This window comes from Podarcis vaucheri (assembly GCF_965113315.1).
Source record: "Podarcis vaucheri genome assembly, chromosome: 13".
NCBI classification, from domain to species: domain Eukaryota; kingdom Metazoa; phylum Chordata; class Lepidosauria; order Squamata; family Lacertidae; genus Podarcis; species Podarcis vaucheri.
Window position 1 is genome coordinate 9,201,243 of NC_138751.1, and position 19,580 is coordinate 9,220,822.

The 19,580-nt window shown below is 42.0% G+C and overlaps 1 protein-coding gene across 1 annotated transcript in view; it reads left to right on the plus strand.

Annotated features, from left to right (window-relative positions):
- Positions 1 to 542: 542 nt before the first annotated feature.
- LOC309516863 (vomeronasal type-2 receptor 116-like) overlaps positions 543 to 19,580 on the plus strand; it is a 345,242-nt gene continuing 326,204 nt past the window's right edge. Inside the window, exons 1-4 of the mRNA XM_082195813.1 lie at positions 543 to 805; positions 1,184 to 2,044; positions 2,537 to 2,764; positions 2,958 to 3,084. Coding sequence (XP_082051939.1) covers positions 1,187 to 2,044; positions 2,537 to 2,764; positions 2,958 to 3,084 — 1,213 coding nt within the window. The 5' untranslated portion in view covers positions 543 to 805; positions 1,184 to 1,186. The remainder of the gene's footprint in view (positions 806 to 1,183; positions 2,045 to 2,536; positions 2,765 to 2,957; positions 3,085 to 19,580) is intronic.

A 19,580-nucleotide genomic window follows, 5' to 3' on the forward strand; every position in this document is an offset into this window, starting at 1 on the left:
CTTGGGTTCCACATATATGACAACTACTTTGATGCAATGATGACCTACCGTACCACTCTGGATGTGTTCTGCAAACCACACAGCTTTTCCCCTAATTACAAATGTGATGCCCATAAAAACCCCATTGTTGCTATTGGGGGACTTGGCTCTGATACTACCTTCCGCATGGACAACATCTTAAGTCTCTACAAGATACCACAGGCAAGATATTTGAATGGGTCAGTAACTGATGTTCTGTGAGTGTTCTGGTGATCCTGAATGTCTGGTGAATGGTGGAGGGACTAAAATTAAGAGAAAATCCTTGTGGAAGAGTGTTTTACCCTTACCCTATTTAAGTATTTGTATGCCAATGTGATGTTAATAAGGTGGTGGAGGAAGCAGGGATGTGTGTGTTAAACATGTCCTCTTAGTCACACTTCTCATTATGTGTTGCATAGCAACTGCCTGTTTCAGAGAGCCTACCATGTATTCTAGAACTGAGGAGACAATTCTTGCAAAATTGAGAAGGAATCCTCCCCATGTAGAGGTTGTTCCATGTGACACATGTTCTCCTTCCAAGTCATGGAGTGGGGAAGCAGACTAGATCGCTATCTCCCCTGCTCTACATGGGCCCTGTTTGTCAGGTGACATCAGGTGGCTTTTTTGCCCTATGTATGCCTTGCACAACACTTGGTGGAGGCCATTGTGAAAAGCAGGTCAGCTTGGCTTGGACAAAAGGGTCACATCGTCCAAATGTGGAGGTCCAGGAGTATAAAGTTTGCCACCTATCGTAGAGAATGACCAAGAGCACAATGCAAGTACTAATGTAAGTGAACTCCTTCCTTGATCAGATTTAATATTATTTAGTGGAGGATATGTCTGCTAACTCCCTGGAAAAGACCCTGATGTTGGGAAAAATTGAGGGCAGAAGGAGAAGGGGACAGCAGAGGACGAGATGGTTGGACAGTGTTCTCGAAGCTACCAGCATGAGTTTGACCAAACTGTGGGAGGCAGTGGAAGATAGGAGTGCATGGCGTGCTCTGGTCCATGGGATCACGAAGAGTCGGAGAAGACTAAACGACTAAACAAAACAACAACATGTCTGCTAAGCCTGCAAATTCGTTCAACAATTATTTGTTCCATAAAAACTGCTAGCATTTAAATACTGGTCCTAAACTCTCTCTGTTTGTAAATTCTCTTTCAGTTCATGTATGGCACATTTCACCCAGAAGAGAGTAATCCAGGTCAGGTCCCCTTCTTTTACCGCATGGTCCCCACTGAAGCCCCACAATATATGGGGATTGTCTGGCTACTTCAGCATTTTGGATGGACATGGGTTGGACTCTTTGTTGTAGATGGTGCCACTGGAGAAAATTTTCTGCAGACCCTGGAACACTACTTTTCCCTGCATAATGTATGTTCAGCTTTCACACAGAGACTCCCAGAACAAGCAAGTCTGAAGGACTTAGATGCCTTCCCTTTCATTATCTCAAATATATATGTACATTACATTAAAACTACAGTTAGTGTTTTCATTTTGTATGGAGAAAATTTAACATTTACATGGCTGATGACTGTTTTCTTTTTTTGGGGAGACCCTCACAAGGGAAAAACCACGTTGTTGGGAAAGGTGTGGATTATGACAACCCAGATTGATTTTATGTTATCAGGCCTTCAAAGAACCATGGATATACAGCTGTTCAGTGGTGCCATTTCTTTCACCATTCATTCAAAAGACCCCCCAGGCTTCAAAGAATTTCTCCATAACATTAAACCGTACAAGAACAAAGGAGATGGTTTTCTCAAAGATTTTTGGGAGCAAGCATTTGACTGTTCCCTTTCCAATCCTGGCATACCAACAGAAAAAAGTTGTACGGGAGAGGAAAGTCTTGAGAGTCTTCCTGATGCTCTCTTTGAAATGCACATGATGGGCCACAGCTACAGCATCTACAATGCTGTGTATAGTGTAGCACATGCACTGCATGTTATTGACACATCCAGAACCAATCACAAAGGAATATTGGCTAGCAAAAAATCTGAACTTCAGCATCTCAAGCCTTGGCAGGTAGTGTCTCAAAGTTCGTTTGTTTTCATTATTATCATTTCACTGAATGTACTATTGCAAAATGTCAATACATATTAAATAAGGAACTTATTGCAAAGGCATACACAAACAACTTGAATGGGCAAAGGGTGTTCCTCAAGGACCTGGGTCCAAAGATCTTTATAGCTTTCCATCTTATTTATGAAAAACTCAGGTTCAAGATGGAAACAAATTGGCAGCTTGTGCAGGGCTCTAAGAGTGAATGTATGAGGGTCCCATCCTACTTAGAAAGGTGGAAATACCTTATCAGGATTCAGATTCCATTTATTCACCCTTGTCAAGTAGATCGCAGAGGCCTGTTGCATGTTCCAAATTCTCCTGCGTCTCAACTGAGAAATTGAGCTAGGTGTCATCTACAGCTCATGTGCAAAATACCTGGCATAAAATATTTGTTTGAAGTCTCCAAAATATTGTTCTCTCTTTGGAATTTATTGTTTTTCTTCTTTCTGTCAGCTCTACCCATTTCTTCAAGGCATTTCATTTAACAACTCAGTTGGAGAAGCAATGTTCTTCAATGACGAAAGGGAAGTAGAAGGAGGATTTGACATTGTGAACATAGTCACATATAAAAACAGGTCATTCCAGAGAGTGAAAGCTGGAAGTGTGCATCCCAAAGACCTCGGAGGAAAAGAATTCATCATTAATGAAGATATAATAATGTGGCACAGAACATTTAACCAGGTGGGAAGTTAGGGTACACTTTGAAGAAATATATAGTAGGGTTCAGTGGGATCTGGATGCAAATCTTTTATGCCCTGCCAGTCACTTTTCTCAATTGGGAGACAACCTCAGACTACATACATTTTGATGTTTGTTTGTTTGTTTGTGTTTTTTAAAAAAGTTCAATTCTAAACACATTTCTGTTTATGGATAGATGCTTCCTGTTTCTGTGTGTAATGACTACTGCCCCCCTGGTTATCAGAAGAAAAGGAAGGAAGGGGATAAATTTTGCTGCTATGACTGTGAGCAATGCCCTGATGGGAAGATTTCAAACCACATTGGTAGGTGACTTTTTCCATTGTACAGGGTTGAATAATTCAGAATAATTCTGGAACACTATTTTCAATAGTTAAATTATCTTTGTTACAATATAGTGCCCTGGCTAGCCAGTCAGTCCTGGAATCAGACTGGTTCCAGAAATCTTTCAGAAATTAAGAGTGCAAGAAGCATTCAAACCTAGGCAAAGTTTCTTGACACAAGGAAAACCCACTTAACTTAGTGGGATGTCTGAGTAAAGATACAATTTTGATTGCTGTGAATATCCATGACTTATTAATGAATTCGAATCAAAAGAAGATCTGTTTCTATATTTCAGACATGAGCTACTGTTTGAACTGCCCAAAACATCAATATTCCAACATGAAGAGAGACGGATGCAACCCCAAAATAAAAAGCTTTCTGTCTTATGAAGAACCCTTAGGGATCAGTTTAGCCTCCGTTGCTATTTCTTTTTCCTTGATTACAGTGTGGGTGTTCGGAATCTTTATTAAGCACAGAGATACCCCCATTGTCAAAGCCAACAACAGGGACCTCACCTACACTCTCCTGGTCTCCCTTTTGCTCTGTTTCCTCTCATCTTTGATGTTCCCGGGCAAACCTGGTAAAGTGACCTGTCTTCTTCGTCAACCATCTTTTGGCATCGTCTTCTCAGCGGCTGTTTCTTGCTTACTGGCAAAGACTACCGTTGTTTCTTTAGCATTCATGGCCACAAAGCCCGGATCCAGAATGAAGAAATGGGTGGGGGGGAACCTGTCCAACTCTATTGTCCTTTCCTGCTCTCTTATTCAAGCCTGTATTTGTACTATGTGGTTAGCAACGTCTCCCCCTTTCCCTGATTTAGACATGCTCTCGGTAACAGAAGAAATCATTCTGCAATGCAATGAAGGGTCAGTCACCATGTTTTACTGTGTCCTCGGCTACATGGGCCTCCTAGCCATTGCTAGTTTCGTTGTGGCATTCCTAGCCCGCAAGTTACCTGATAGTTTTAATGAAGCCAAGTTCATTACCTTCAGCATGTTGGCATTTTGCAGTGTGTGGGTTTCATTCCTTCCAACTTACCTGAGTACCAGAGGGAAATACATGGTGGCTGTGGAGATTTTCTCCATTTTGGCCTCCAGTGCTGGTTTACTGGGTTGCATATTTTCGCCGAAATGCTACATAATTTTGTTCAGGCCAGAGCTTAACAGCAGGGAGCAACTAAGGAAAAGATAATAATATAGTTCTCTTTCCCCACCTGGATATTTATTGTAGGAACAAATACATTACTTTTCCATTCAGGGCCTTCTTGGTGGCTGCTCACAGTCTTTGGAAATTCTGGCATTGAGAAGTTAGATTGGTTCCCTTCTTGTTTTCCTTCTGCTAGGAGGGGATTGGTTGTTGCCTCCCTCATTGTTTTTGCTGTCTTTGCAGCACAAAAGTGACCTCTCTGGGGCAGAAACCTGGGCAGTGTATATAGAGCTTCTGGGCTACCCAGATGAGAAGACCCTCCTCTACAAGATCCTTACCTCTACACCATAGTTACTAACATCCCCCCCCCCAATGCCTCCCTTCTTACTGCTGCATTTAATGGCTACTCAGTGCCCTTTTTTCTTTTTTTCTGGCATAGTCACAATAGCTTGTGCTGGTTTTTCTAATATTGCAATTTTCAGGAGTGGGAAAATATTTGCATTGCAAGGACCACATCCCCAAACATCTCATAGCCACTTGCATTAATTATTTCTGCTGAATTCCTTGATTTGGACCCTCTGCAGACTAGACATGAGTAGGCCCCACCACAAGAATGAGTTCAAATAAGTTTTACTGCAAAACTGTCTTAAATTAGAAATACATTCCAGTTTTTGCAAAATGCTACAAACATTACATTTTATGCACATTAAACACCTATTTTATCATTTTGATATTTGTATAGCAGGCTATTTTCTACACACACTTTTAGGCTGCTGTCTATCCTCCATCCATATAAGCAAGAGGACTTATTAGACTTCAAGGGTAAAATGCAGAAAGGCAAAAGTGTTTGGGGTTCTGAGTTGGGTCAGTGAGGAGTGTGACCTAGGAACATAGAGAGGCCTGGAAAGCCTAATTCCATCCCAAACTCCTTCCTCTGCTGTGATGAGCTCTTTGTTTGTAACATTGTTTATGACTTATATGTTTGTGAGTGTTTTGTCTAAATTGTGAGAGGTATTATTTGAAAAAAGCTATCTATATTTGTAATAAGTAAATAAAATATTGGAAGACATTTTCAAGTGCTTATGAATTATTATTATTATTATTATTATTATTATTATTATTATTATTATTAAAATTCCTAGTTTTTCCTTACTACGCTATTGATGTAGCAGGTCATGCACTTCCCTCTCTCTCTCATTCTAGGCTAAAGCCTTCAAAAGGTATGAATAACACCATCATGGCACTAAGCAAAGTCCGGCAATGTCAAGCAATGTCTGGCAGTCTTTCCCCCTCCCATGTGAATTAGCAGCAAGAGATAATGGTAAATAGGATTGATGATAAGCCGTTCAATACATCCTGGACAACACACCTCCAACACACACATGCAAGACAACACACCTCCAAAAATCATGTTATTATGGCACAAATTTCTATTTTTATTTTTTACTTTGGTCTGAAAATAGTAGGGTTGGCTTTCTCAGTGGGAAGTCACCAAGTTACACTACATATCTCTTCCTCATTGGGACAGTAGCAGAACTCCTTCCGTCCACAGAGGGAAATGCTCCCCGGTGGGGCACATGCTTGACATACAAAAAATGGAGACGTGTTCAATTCTTGGTGCCTCCAATTAGAGTTCATCAAAATAATTATCTATAGGGTGTTGTGTTTGCTTCATAGCTTCAAAAATGAAGACAGAGCATTCCTGGATGTTCCTTTCTGGAGTGATCTTCAATGGGTCCACCTCATGTATCTGGTTTTATTCCACTTCCTTAGAAACCTCCCTTTAGTTTGTCCTATTGAAAAGTTCAGCCCATAAATTTGTCACCTTACTTAATAAACAAAAGGCTGAATAAGGAAGTCTCTTCAACCAGGACCATGAATCACAGCCAGAAATGTGTTCATGTGTGTGGGATATGATTTTGTTTGCATTTTAATGAGAAGTAATCTATTTTTTCACTTTCCAAACCAAAATATGAAGCAAAATATAATCCAGGAGAAACCTGAATTGCTGTTTGCTCCAATTGAATGCTAAAGAGCAGTTTTTCCCTAGGGGAGAGCAGCGGGAGAAGACAAAGCATGGATGAACCCTCAGTTCTGACTAAAGAATCATCTCCCCTTTCAATTATCTAATCCGCTATACGGTGGTTCTTTAGGTTAAGTATTAAATTCGTTCCAGAGGTCCATTCTTAACCTGAAACTGTTCTTAACCTGAAGTACCACTTTAGCTACTGGGGCCTCCTGCTGCGGGAGCATGATTTCTGTTCTCATTCTGAAGCAAAATTCTTAACCTGAAGCAGTATTTCTGGGTTAGCAGAGTATGTAACCTGAAGCGGAGTCTGTAACCTGAAGCGTATGTAACCTGGAGCATATGTAACCCGAGGTATCTCTATAATTTCATAACCAGGCTACAGCCCCAGAGCCTTCCCAGAAATGTATTTTAATATTTTGTTGGAAGCTGCCCAGCAGTAAAATGTTTTACTTCCTGATAGTCCAGTTGCTCCATCAAACTCAGTGAGAATAGTAAATAGTCAGTCATGGATGATGAGATGTAGTCCAGCAACATTTGGAGGGTTACAGGTTAACCACCCCTGTATGAAGGCCTCCTTTTCCTGTTGATTTTTTCACAGCCTGGTAGCCACTCCTTGTCTCACTAAGGGACAGAGCAGGCTTGTGCTGCAATCAGCAGGTGGGGAGGATCCAGCATGTTTTCTGTTCAGAGTGCTACTCAGAGATTCAGTCCTGCAGGTATCATTATCACCCCCTGCAATTATCCATCTGGCCAAACCTCCAGGGCTTTCCAGAAAGCACCGAAATAAGCATTATTGGAAGCTGGGAGTAGGAACAAGAGGCTGACAGGGCTCTGCAATTTTCTTACTGGCAGTCCATGTGACTAGTTAAGGCTTCAAATCAGAGTGCTGGCCATCCCTGTATGCATCTGAAACTCTTTGGATGCTGAAAGTAAGACCGCAGAGTTTCCTTTTTGGAAGTAAATATGCAAAGTCTGTTTATCTTGTTCCAGCCAGGATGCTGCTTTAGATAAGACACAGGAGAGCCAGCAGTGAAAGAGGAGCTTTGCTGCCAGGATGCTGTGGTTCATTGTGTTCCTGCTTCTGTTGCCTAAAAGAGAATGCAAAACATGTCCTGCAAATGATCCTTTCCCTATTCCACATGAGTGGTATCAGCCAGGTGGCATCCTCATAGGTGGAATTGCTTCCCATATCATTTACATGTCTGAGGAACTTTTCTTCCAGGAGCACCCTTCTCAGAAGCTAATTGATGTTTCAGAGTATGAATTTTGTTCTTTTCATTCCATGTCTGCTTGAAGAGATAACTAATATGTCGTTCTCCCTGATGACTGGTGCTTCTAATTTAGAAGTTGGATTATTATTATTATTATTATTATTATTATTATTATTAACGAGAGATTTAGGATGATATCCCGTGTTGGACATACTCTTAGAATACCCACTGAAAGAAATATATTTCAGTAAGTAAAGTCAATAAATTTCAATGGCTACAACTTTGGGATGTGTCAGAGTAGATTAATGAACCTACGTTAACCATGTCAATTAAAAATATAAGAAGAAACTGCTGGATCAGAACAATGACATCTTCTCGCTGTGACCAACCCAACATCTAAGGGAAGCCCAGAAGTAAGAGCTCCCCACTCCTGTGGTTTCCAGCCACTGCTATTCAAGAAGAAGAAGAAGAAGAAGAAGAAGAAGAAGAAGAAGAAGAAGAAGAAGAAGAAGAAGAAGAAGAAGTAGTTGCCCATCTGGCAGGGTTGCCCCAGCCACTCTGGAGAACTCATAACAGATTATTAAAAACACAATAGGACGTGATGTAAAACATGGGTAGGCAAACTAAGGCTCGGGGGCTGGATCCGGCCCAATCACCTTCTAAATCCAGCCCACGGACGGTCTGGGAATAAGCATGTTATCACATGAGTAGAATGTGTCCTTTTATTTAAAATGCATCTCTGTGTTATTTGTGGGGCCTGGCTGGTGTTTTTACATGAGTAGAATGTGTGCTTTTATTTAAGATGCATCTCTGGGTTATTTGTGGGGCACAGGAATTCGTTCATTCCCCCCTCCCCCAAATATAGTCCAGCCCCCCACAAGGTCTGAGGGACAGTGGACCAGCCCCCTGCTGAAAAGGTTTGCTGACCCCTGATGTAAAAATTGGGCTTTGGCTTTTGCTGCCCAACTCTCCATGGGACTCTGAGTCCCCTAAGTCCATGATCAGTCAGAGAAGAAAGGTTGGAGGCTGGATCCAGCGGAAAGCAAGGCAGATATTTATTCTTTTCTGTTGCATTAGAGTTCCCTCCCCTCCTTCCAAGCAGGGAGAGACCCTTAACAAAAGTGTGCAAGAGCCTTTAAAGACTTTTGACATTGCCCAAGGCTCTTAGTCAAATACCATCTCAAAAACATCATACATACATCATAGGAGGCAGTCTACAATGAAAATCCTGTCTGACAGGATAACTGATAATGGTTACTGATTGCATTACCTGGGCAGTCAGGCAATTTTTTGTGATGGTTAATACTTTAGCTCCTGAATCCAGGTCACAGACTCACCCTATCCATACACAAGGTAAAGGTACCCCTGCCCGTATGGGACAGTCGTGTCCGACTCTAGGGTTGTGCGCCCATCTCACTTAAGAGGCCGGGGGCCAGCGCTGTCTGAAGATTTGACGAAGCTGCTCTGGTGAGCCGGCACCAGCGCAGCACACAGAAACGCCATTTACCTTCCCGCTAGAAAGCGGTCCCTATTTATCTACTTGCACTTAAGAGTGCTTTCGAACTGCCAGGTGGGCAGGAGCTGGGACCAAACGATGGGAGCTCACCCCGCCGCAGGGGATTCGAACAGCCGACCATGCGATCAGCAAGCCCTAGGCACTGAGGTTTTACCCATCAAAGGGAAGCATCTTTGCCAAACTACAATTTTTCTGCAAAGAGGATACAAAGTGCATTGTTCTGAGGAGGACATCTGAAGGCAACCCGGCATAGAGACATTTTTAATGCTTAATGTATGTCTTACTGTGTTTTTATATTTTGTTGGAAGCAGCACAGAGTGGCTGGGGCAACCCAGTCAGATGGGCAGGATACAAATAAAAAATTATGGTGGTGGTGGTGGTAGTGGTGGTGAGACAACCTAGACCCACCTCAGCTGAAAGCTTTCTCAGCTGGAGTAGTGTCTACAAATATGGACAAGGCACAGAGACAGGTAGTCACCAAAGATGGTAGACTACCAAAAACCTTTTTTTGACATGATTGAAAATATGGATTTAGTTGACATTTGGAGACTGAAGAACCCTCTGGGAAGAGAGGGAACTTTCTTCTCTGAGGCTAAAATGACATGGACTGAAGAACTGTCCTCTGAAATAGTCTTTTAACTTTATTGGCAGCTTGGTGATCAAGTTTTACCAGCATGTCCTGGCCTTGGCGTACACCATCAGTGAGATCAACAAGAACCCCAACATCTTGACCAATGTCACACTTGGATTCCACATCCTCGACAGCTACTCCAATCCAAGGATGACCTATCGTGCCACTCTGGACCTGCTCTTCAAATCGCACACATTTGTCGCCAACTACAAATGGGACACCCAGAAAAACCTCATAGCTGTCATCGGAGGATATGATGCAGAAACCTCTTCTCTGATAGCAGAAATTCTAGGTCTCTATAAGATTCCACAGGTAGGATGTATAGATGACAGTGTGGAGACATTTCCAAGCTACATGTTCTCTTGAAATTCTGAGCGTAAACAGTTATTGCTCTTGTGTTGTGGTTTAGCTGTTTTATTACTTTAATTTTGACATAAGTAATACAGGTAAAGGTAAAGGTACCGCTGCCCGTACGGGCCAGTCTTGCCAGACTCTAGGGTTGTGCGCTCATCTCACTCTATAGGCCGGGAGCCAGCGCTGTCCGCAGACATTTCCGGGTCACGTGGCCAGTGTGACAAGCTGCATCTGGCGAGCCAGCGCAGCACACTGAACGCCGTTTACCTTCCCGCTGGTAAGCGGTCCATATTTATCTACTTGCACCCGGGGGTGATTTCGAACTGCTAGGTTCGAAAGTATTACACAGAAAAACAAAAACAAAATAAATAGTAGTAGAAAACAAAATAAATAGTAGTAGAGCCAACAATATTAATAGAAAATAAAACTTAATTACATCTGTCTGGAACTCCTGCAGATGCAGCTGACCTGCAAAAGCCTAGTTTCATCTATTACTTCTTGAGTAGGTTTAATTTCTGCATTTTGGGTTATGTCAAATACTGGCTTTCTCAATGTAGAGTCATGGAAACAAATGGTCATTATGACACGGATATGTCTGTTGATTTTAATGGCTCCATATTAAGTAAACTTATTTGAATGCAACCCTTAATTTTAATTATGATTCTGGAATATTGTTAAGTTTCTGAAGGGAATATGAGAAAGCAGCAAAATACTAAAGTTCCACTGCAGGTGAATAACTTTGGAAAAATTCATCCAAAAGAGTTGTTAACTTTAAATCATTCTAAAGTTATAAAGTCTTTTATCAGATTTGATTTAATGGACTCTAATTTAATTTAATGGTGGACTCTATACTTACCTCTATGAAATATGTGTATTACCTTGTAGCTCACTTACGGTTCATTTGCCCTAGAGGACAGACAGACGACACAGTTTCAATCATTTTACCACATGGTCCCAAATGAATCCCACCAGTACAATGGGATTGTCCACTTGCTTCGACATTTCGGATGGACATGGGTAGGCCTATTTGCTGCAGATGATGATAGTGGAGAACAATTCTTACAGACCCTGGAAGCATTGTTTTCCCAGCATGAAATCTGTTCAGCATTCACACTAAGACTCCCAGCACATAACAACTGGAATGACTTGGATGAAGTTGTTGCTATATTCTCAAGCATCCATGCATCTTTCTTAGGTTATGGATCCAATACATGCATCATCAATGGACAGTATTTGACAATGGCATGGCTGAGAGCTTTTATTGCCGTTCAAGATACTGGAAATACAGAGATGTCAACATTTAGAAAAGTGTGGATAATGACAACCCAGACTGATTTCATAACAACGAGCTTTCAGCGAGCCTTGGGTTTTCAGCTCTTCCAAGGTGCCATTTCCTTCACCATTCACACGAAAGAGCTTTCAGAGTTTGGGGAATTTCTTCAGAACATAAAACCTGGCTGGAACAAAAGAGATGGTTTTCTCAATGACTTCTGGGAGCAAGCATTTGACTGTTCATTTCCAGATCTGAATGTGGCAGTGAAGGCTGATGGGGCATGTAGCAGAGAGGAAATGCTAAATAGTCTTCCTAGGCATCTGTTTGAAATGGAAATGACTGGCAACAGCTATAATATCTATAATGCTGTCTATGCTGTTGCTCATGCTTTGCATGCCATTTACTCAACAAGACCTGAGCACAGAGCAATGGTGGGTAGCAGAAGATCTGACCTTCAAGATATCCAGCCTTGGCAGGTAATATCCCCACATCTAAACTTGTGTATAGGATTGCACAGATACAATGTTGTAAAAGTTGAGACTACAATCCTTTATGAATGGTGATGAAATTGTGGAATCTTATTTCATCCAGTATTTTTTTTTTTTTGGGGGGGGAGGAAATCATTCTTCTCTCACTGCATTGATTCTTTTTTTTATATGGTCACATAAACACCTTACATTTAACGAAATATGGCTTCTTTCGCAACACTCCCCCCTCCACAACACGCTAATGCCTATCAGTGGGAGGCAGGGCACTAGTGGGAGAGGATTTTTCAACAGCCTTCACTGACCCCACAAATGCAAAGTCTCTGAATGATTAATTACTCTAGAGCGAGAGGCATATGCGTATGAAGAAACAATTTTATTGAAAGCCAAAGTAATTATTCAGTGCACAAAATTATATGGCTTCCATTTTGTACTTTTTGATGCTACTTTTGTTCATAGAAACATCCCTACCTACTCTACTCTTCTGAATATATCTAAACAAAAGCTTCCCTCAACATTTATCCTAAACCATTTACCATTAATAATGCTTCATGTCTCACCAACTCTGCCACAACCTTTCCAACACACTTCTACTCCAAATGCAACTTCACCAGCATTCAAAATCCCCATTTAAAACTCCAATCCAATCAGTATTCACTTCCAAAATTCAAAGCACACTCTCTATCCCTTATTTATTTATAAACCATGTTTATGTGACAATTTGATGGCCTGCAGAAATAAGTAACTTAGCTAAGTATTTTATCCTCTCTAATGTTTGAAAGCTGAGTGTGCTGACCTGGAGGAAACTGAATTTCTAGATCCATTTCAATCAAGATTTGAATCCAATTTTGTCACACAAATTGCTCTGTTCACCCTGTATGATTCCCTCTTTCGGGAAAGAGGCAGGGGAAATGTGTGCCTGCTAATTATCCTTGATCTCTCAGTGGTTTGGTACCATTGACTATGGTATCCTGTGGTGGTTGTTTGAGTTAGAGGTGGGGGATTGCTTCTGGTCCTACTTGGATGGTTGCTTCCAGAGGGTGATACTTGGGGAGTTCTGTTTGGCCCCATGGAGCCTTCAATGTCGGGTTCTTCAGGGATCAGTTTTATCCACCATGCTGTTTAACATATACATGAAACTACTGGGTGGGAACATCCAGAGTTTTGGAGTACATTGTCAGCAATATGCTACTGACCCAAATCTCTACTCCTGTATTTTCCTCTTTCAATTAGCTCCATCTATTTCTTCAAAGTACACCATTCAACAATTCAGCTGGAGAAACTGTTTCCTTTAATGGGAACAAAGGAGTGAGAGGTGGATTCGACATAATGAATATGATCACATTCCCAAACACATCCTTCCAGAGAGTTAAAGTTGGAAGAGTGGAGGATTCCAATGCTCTTGGAGAAAATGGTTTCTTTCTTAATGAAGATATAATTGTGTGGCACACAGGCTTTAACCAGGTGGGGGTATGTGCATGTTCTTGGGAGCTGCTCTCTTATCTAGATCTTTGGACTTTTACTGGTGGGTCAGGTCCACCATTGAGTCACTGTTTATTCTAAAGTGGGTCACAACAGCAGCACTACCACCATACAAAAATTTGGTAATATTAAGAATATTAAGAAATGGGTACCAAGATCCATAATTGGTTAAAGGTGCATCTCTGATCTGAAAAAAAAAAAAACTTATCTACATGGATCATTCAGGTGAATGCCTTATCTGAGGTTGTAGTGGCTTATCCAGATCTATAATATTAGTTCAAATGCTAAATATTTCCACTCCTACTTTGAAAGCAAAGTTTTTTGTACCCTTTTAAGAATACTTAAATATAGTAATGCTCAGGAAGAATCCATGTAAGATTTCCCCAAGGAACATATTTTGGTACTTTCTGCTTCTATAGAATATGGTAATTACTTGAGATATCAGTTTCTTGAGCCATGCGTTAGCAGCTGTACGGTTTCTGTAGGGATCTACATATTTATCTCTATCTATTACAGTGACTGACAGAAACATAGATTAATTTTTAAAAGCAAAAAATAGGAAAACATTTCAGTATCCATCTTTCTCAGCTACTCTGGTGTGAATCAAAGGATAGATAAATGACAGAGTGAGTGAGAGCTTGTACTTCTGCCCCAAATTCCCTTCCTGTTTATGGATAGGTGCGGCCTGTTTCTTTGTGTAATGAGCACTGCCATCCCGGCCATCAGAGGAAAAGGAAGGAAGGTGGAAAATTTTGTTGCTATGAATGTGTTCCATGCCCCAAAGGGAAGATTTCGGAACAGAATGGTAGGTGATGTAGAAACCATTTCCCCAACCCACAACCTTACTGCAGATTTCATATCCAATGACCATTGGGACTTGGCCCAGTATACCTGAAGGAGCATCTCCACCCTATCACTCAGCCCTATCACTACAGCTCGGTAGTGGTGCCCTCCCTGTGGAACACACTCCTTTCAGATGTCAAGGAGATAAAGAACTATACAACTTTTAGAAGACATCTAAAGGCTTAGTCATGCTGACCACATGACCCGGAAGCTCCCTCGGCCAGTAAAGCGAGATGAGCGCCACAACCCCAGAGTCATCCGCAACTGGACCTAACGGTCAGGGGTCCCTTTACCTTACAAGCAACCCTGTATTAGGAAGTTTTATTATGTTTTAATATATGCTATAAGCCAACCAGAATGGCTGGGAAAACCCAGCCAGATGGGCAGGGTATAAATAAGATTATCCTTATCCTTATCCTTATTATAAGTGATAATTTGTCCCAGTGTGCATGTAAGCACTTGTCCAAACAGTAATACTGTCATGAAATTGTACTCATGGCAGGACACCCAACCTATAGAATACCATGGAGTGGTGACTGGAGAATGGGCATTTTCTGCCATTGCCCCAAAGCTATGAAATGCCCTTTTCTCTCCTGCGTATGAAGCACCAGTTGCTTGAGACATCTTGTAAATCCATACCAACAGACTATATCATTACATTCTCCTTTAATTCACCTTTAAATTTCTCCTCTTCTCATAGACTAAGCCTTCAGATGTTGTCATTAGGAAGTCATGAAAGGTTATTATAGTGCACAGTCTAATTTAAAAACAACAACAATCTACACAGAACCCAATGATTATGACAATAAGTTTGATTGAGAGACTATTGAAATTCATTTTCATATGAATAGTTGCAGAAACTTAAGTTTTCAAGAAAAGGTAACACTTTCCCTTAAATGACACATGAATTGAAACTGAAATTGAACCTTTTTCTAATTTTCAGATATGGATGACTGCTTCAAATGCCCAGAAGATCAGTATCCAAATAATGACAGAGATGGCTGCATCGCCAAATCTAGAAACTTCCTATCTTATGAAGAACCCTTGGGGATCAGTTTTGTCTCAGTTGCCATAGCTTTTTCCCTAACCACCACTTGGGTGCTAGGAACTTTTATTAAGCACAAAGATACCCCCATAGTCAAAGCCAACAACCGAGACCTCACCTACACTCTCCTCATCTCCCTCCTGCTCTGCTTCCTCTCTTCTTTGCTGTTCCTTGGACAACCTGGGAAGGTAACCTGCCTTCTCCGTCAACCTACATTTGGCATTAATTTCTCCATGGCAATTTCTTGTGTTTTGGCCAAAACCATCACCGTAGTTCTTGCTTTTGTAGCCACAAAGCCTGGATCTAGATTGATGAAGTGCTTGGGCAAACCACTGGCCCAATGGGTTGTCCTTTCATGCTTGCTTATTCAAGCAAGTATTTGTCTTGTGTGGTTGGAAACCTCTCCCCCATTCCCTGATTTAGACATGCAGTCGGTACCTGGTGAAATCATTGTGCAATGTAATGAAGGGTCAGTTGCCATGTTTTATTGTGTCCTGGGCTATATGGGCTTCTTGGCCATTGTCAGCTTCATTATGGCATTCACAGCCCGCAAGTTACCAGATAGTTTTAATGAAGCCAAATTCATCACCTTCAGCATGTTGGCATTTTGCAGTGTGTGGGTGTCCTTCATGCCAACCTACCTGAGCACAAAAGGAAAAAATATGGTTGCTGTGGAGATCTTCTCCATCTTGGCCTCCAGTGCTGGGTTACTTGGTTGCATCTTTTCTCCTAAATGCTACATCATTGTACTCAGGCCTGAACTGAACAACAGAGAACAACTAATACGGAGAAATAATTAAAGAATCCATTTGTTTTCAATTTATTTAATCTATAGGTAAATGCTTTAGCAGCAAAGACAACCACAAAGTTTAGAGATATTTCTACCTGTCTCTCCTCAGGTTTCTTCTGTTGCTTTTCAATTCCCAGCAGCCCACATTACCAACAGGCATTCTTACCTAACTGGCAACATATAGGAGTCCTGTGATGTGCTATTTGAATTTAAATGATATGACTACTACTACTACTACTACTACTACTATTATTACTACTACTACTATTTATTTATATGCCGCCCATCTGACTGTTTTGCCCCAGTCACTCTGGGCAGCTTCCAGCAAATTATAAAAGCACACTAAAACATCAAACATTAAAATCCTTACTATAAAGGGCTGTCTTCAGATGTCTTCTAAAATTCAGATAGTTGTTTGTTTCCTTGGCATGTGAGAGGAGAGCATTCCACAAGCATTCCTGGAGTACTGTGTCCAGTTCTGGGCACCACAGTTCAAGAAGGACACTGACAAACTGGAACAGGTCCAGAGGAGGGCAACCAAAATGGTCAAAGGCCTGGAAACGATGCCTTATGAGGAACGGCTAAGGGAGCTGGGCATGTTTAGCCTGGAGAAGAGGAGGTTAAGGGGCGATATGATAGCCATGTTCAAATATATAAAAGGATGTCACATAGAGGAGGGAGAAAGGTTGTTTTCTGCTGCTCCAGAGAAGCGGACACGGAGCAATGGATCCAAACTACAAGAAAGAAGATTCCACCTAAACATTAGGAAGAACTTCCTGACAGTGAGAGCTGTTCGACAGTGGAATTTGCTGCCAAGGAGTGTGGTGGAGTCTCCTACTTTGGAGGTCTTTAAGCAGAGGCTTGACAACCATATGTCAGGAGTGCTCTGATGGTGTTTCCTGCTTGGCAGGGGGTTGGACTCGATGGCCCTTGTGGTCTCTTCCAACTCTATGATTCTATGATTCTATGATTCTATGAAGGTGGGTGCAACTACCAGGAAGGCCCTCTGCCTGATTCCCTGTAACCTTACAATGAGCGAATTGCCAGAAGGCCCTCAGAGCTGGATTTTAGTGTTAAGAAAGGTTACTAAGGGCACTGGATTTCCTAGACTTTTTGCTTCCTCCACCTTTTTCCCTGCTCCACTCTTCAATGAAAAGCAAGGAGCCCAACCTGAAACTGGGACTTCTGTATGCTGTTCTTAGGAAGTGGAGTGGTTATTAATATTATTAATGTTATGAGTTTCTAGGTGTTAGAATTTTCATTAAGACTTAGAGTGTTAAAACTGGAAATTGCCGGACACATGTGTATTAAGCCAGACCATGTGGCTTGACAGTGCTCGATCTCTAGAATCAGAAAGTGTCAAAAGTTAATTAAACTAGCCTAGTGATATCTAGATCCTGTATATTAGGCTGTATGCTAGACACTTCTAAATCCTCTGCAAGCAAACCATTCTGCCCCTCCCTTTCAGGGGCATAGGAAGGGGGGGGCGGTCTGCCATCATGGAGGGGGGTGACAAATTATTACTGCCCTACTAGGGCGGTTCATAAAAAACCATTTTTTTTTGAAAATGCCTGCTCCAAAGGTCTTATTTTACTACACTCGGGATTATATAGCTGTATATGAAATTTCATGCATATCAGTTTATATCTTGAGCTGCCTCCACGAAAATAGCTGTTTGATTGGCCGTTTTCCTATGCCATGAAGGCTGAAATTTCAGTTCAGTGGAGCAGGCATTTTCAAAAAAAGGTTCACTTTGCAGGTTTTTAAAAATAAATTTTATTAAATAAATAAACAAAAAATATAAATAAAATAACACAAGCCAAAACACAGTCCATCCTGTAGATTTAAGTATCTGTCCACAGTCGCCTCCTTGTTATCAGAGGCCCAGAATCCACATTCCTTTGTAAGAAAATATGAAATAACATAAAACCATTTTTGCAGGGGGGGAGGGAATCAATGGGGGGGTAAGAAGACATTTTCCACACCTGGTACCACCTGAGCTTCCTAGGCCTCTGCTCCCTTTAAATCTGACTGCTATAGAAGGTTGCTGCTGGGTGATTCTCTTTGGGCAGCAGCCATAGCAGAACAGGGCCTATTTTCCCTTTGTCCCTCTCTTCCAGCTAGCAGTGGCAGCAACAAGGGGACAGTTCTCTGCCTTGCTAATCACCTGCCTGCCTGCCTTCACTTCTGGTTTGCTTTTTCTCACTTACCCAGCCCATGGCCAAAATGTGACCCAGGCAAATCACAGAAGAATGGGCAGGGCAGGTCACACAGCTCTCCAGTAATCATCCTGAATAACTGCAAGATGGCTGACTGCCACTTCTGGCCACATTCCTAATCACTGAGCTGCTTCTGCTGCGTCATAATTGGCAGCAGTAGGTCTCCAGGCCCTCTGGTGAAGAGGAGAGCTCTGTCAGAAAGGTGTTCCTCTCTGGCCTAGCCTGAGTCTCTGTTTCCACCATAAAGAGCCAACCACATCCCACCCTGCCTGGACCTTATGGAGAAGGCCACGGGTGGGGAAGTTACAATGCTTCATCTCTCCTGCACGTTCCTGCAGGAACCATCACCACCACCAGTACCACCCCTTGCTGCTTAGTTTGCCACCATGAAAAGTTCTACTCTTCTGTTCTTCTCTGGGATCATATTGTCACACAATCCGCTTGAGCAGTTCACTATGCAGGCACTGTGGTGAGGAAAAATATGGCGTCACTTGCTAGCTTCACTTTCTTGTCAAAATTAACACTCTTTTGCACAGCATATGAAGCTGATGGCTTCATCTTGTAACAGGTGAGATGAGCCTGCAGCCCTCTAAATGCCACCCATCAGCCTCAGCCAGCATGGCCCAATGGTCAGTAAAGGATGATAGGCGTTGTAGTCTAGTGATACCTAGATGGCTTAAGGTTAGCCACCCTTCCCTTGGGGCTTCACTTTGTTGTTGATATTTGCTCAGCCTGAAAGCTTCTAATGAGAAGAACGGGCTTGTGAGACAGTGTGGGTGGGAGCAACATATTATGGTGCAAAGAGTTATACAGAGAGCTTCAGTCCTACAGACAATCATTATCCCCCCCAGCAATTATCCCATTATTCATCTGGACAAACCTCCAGGGCTTTCTGGAAGGCACAGAAATGAGCAACAAGTTAAATAAAACTCTGCACCATTGGAAGCTGGGAGTAAGATCAAGAGGCTAGCAGGGCTCTGTCAGTTTCATCACTGACATTTCATCACTGACAAGGCATTAATTTGCAACTTTCTGGATTCTGAAAGTAAGGCTGCAGAGTATTCTTTTAGGAGCTGAGTATGCAGAGTCTGCTTAGCCTTTATACGTCAAGATTTTGCTTTTGAGAAGGCACAGCCTGCAGTTGAAGAGAAGCCTTGCTGCTAGGATGTTGTGGCTAATGGTGGTTCTCCTTCTTTTGCCAAGAAGGGCACAGAAAATAACAGCTCTGAAGTGCCCTGAAAACGATCCCTTCCCTATTCCACATGAGTGGTACCAGCCAGGTGGCCTCATCATCGGTGGAATGACTTCCCAGATCATTTACACTTCTGACGTACTATTATTCCGGGAACACCCATCTCAGAAGCTGTTTGATTTTTGGTGTGGATTTTCTTTGACCAGATATCTAATATCCATTTCCCCCATAATGACAGCTGCTTCTACTTTGCAAAGCTTG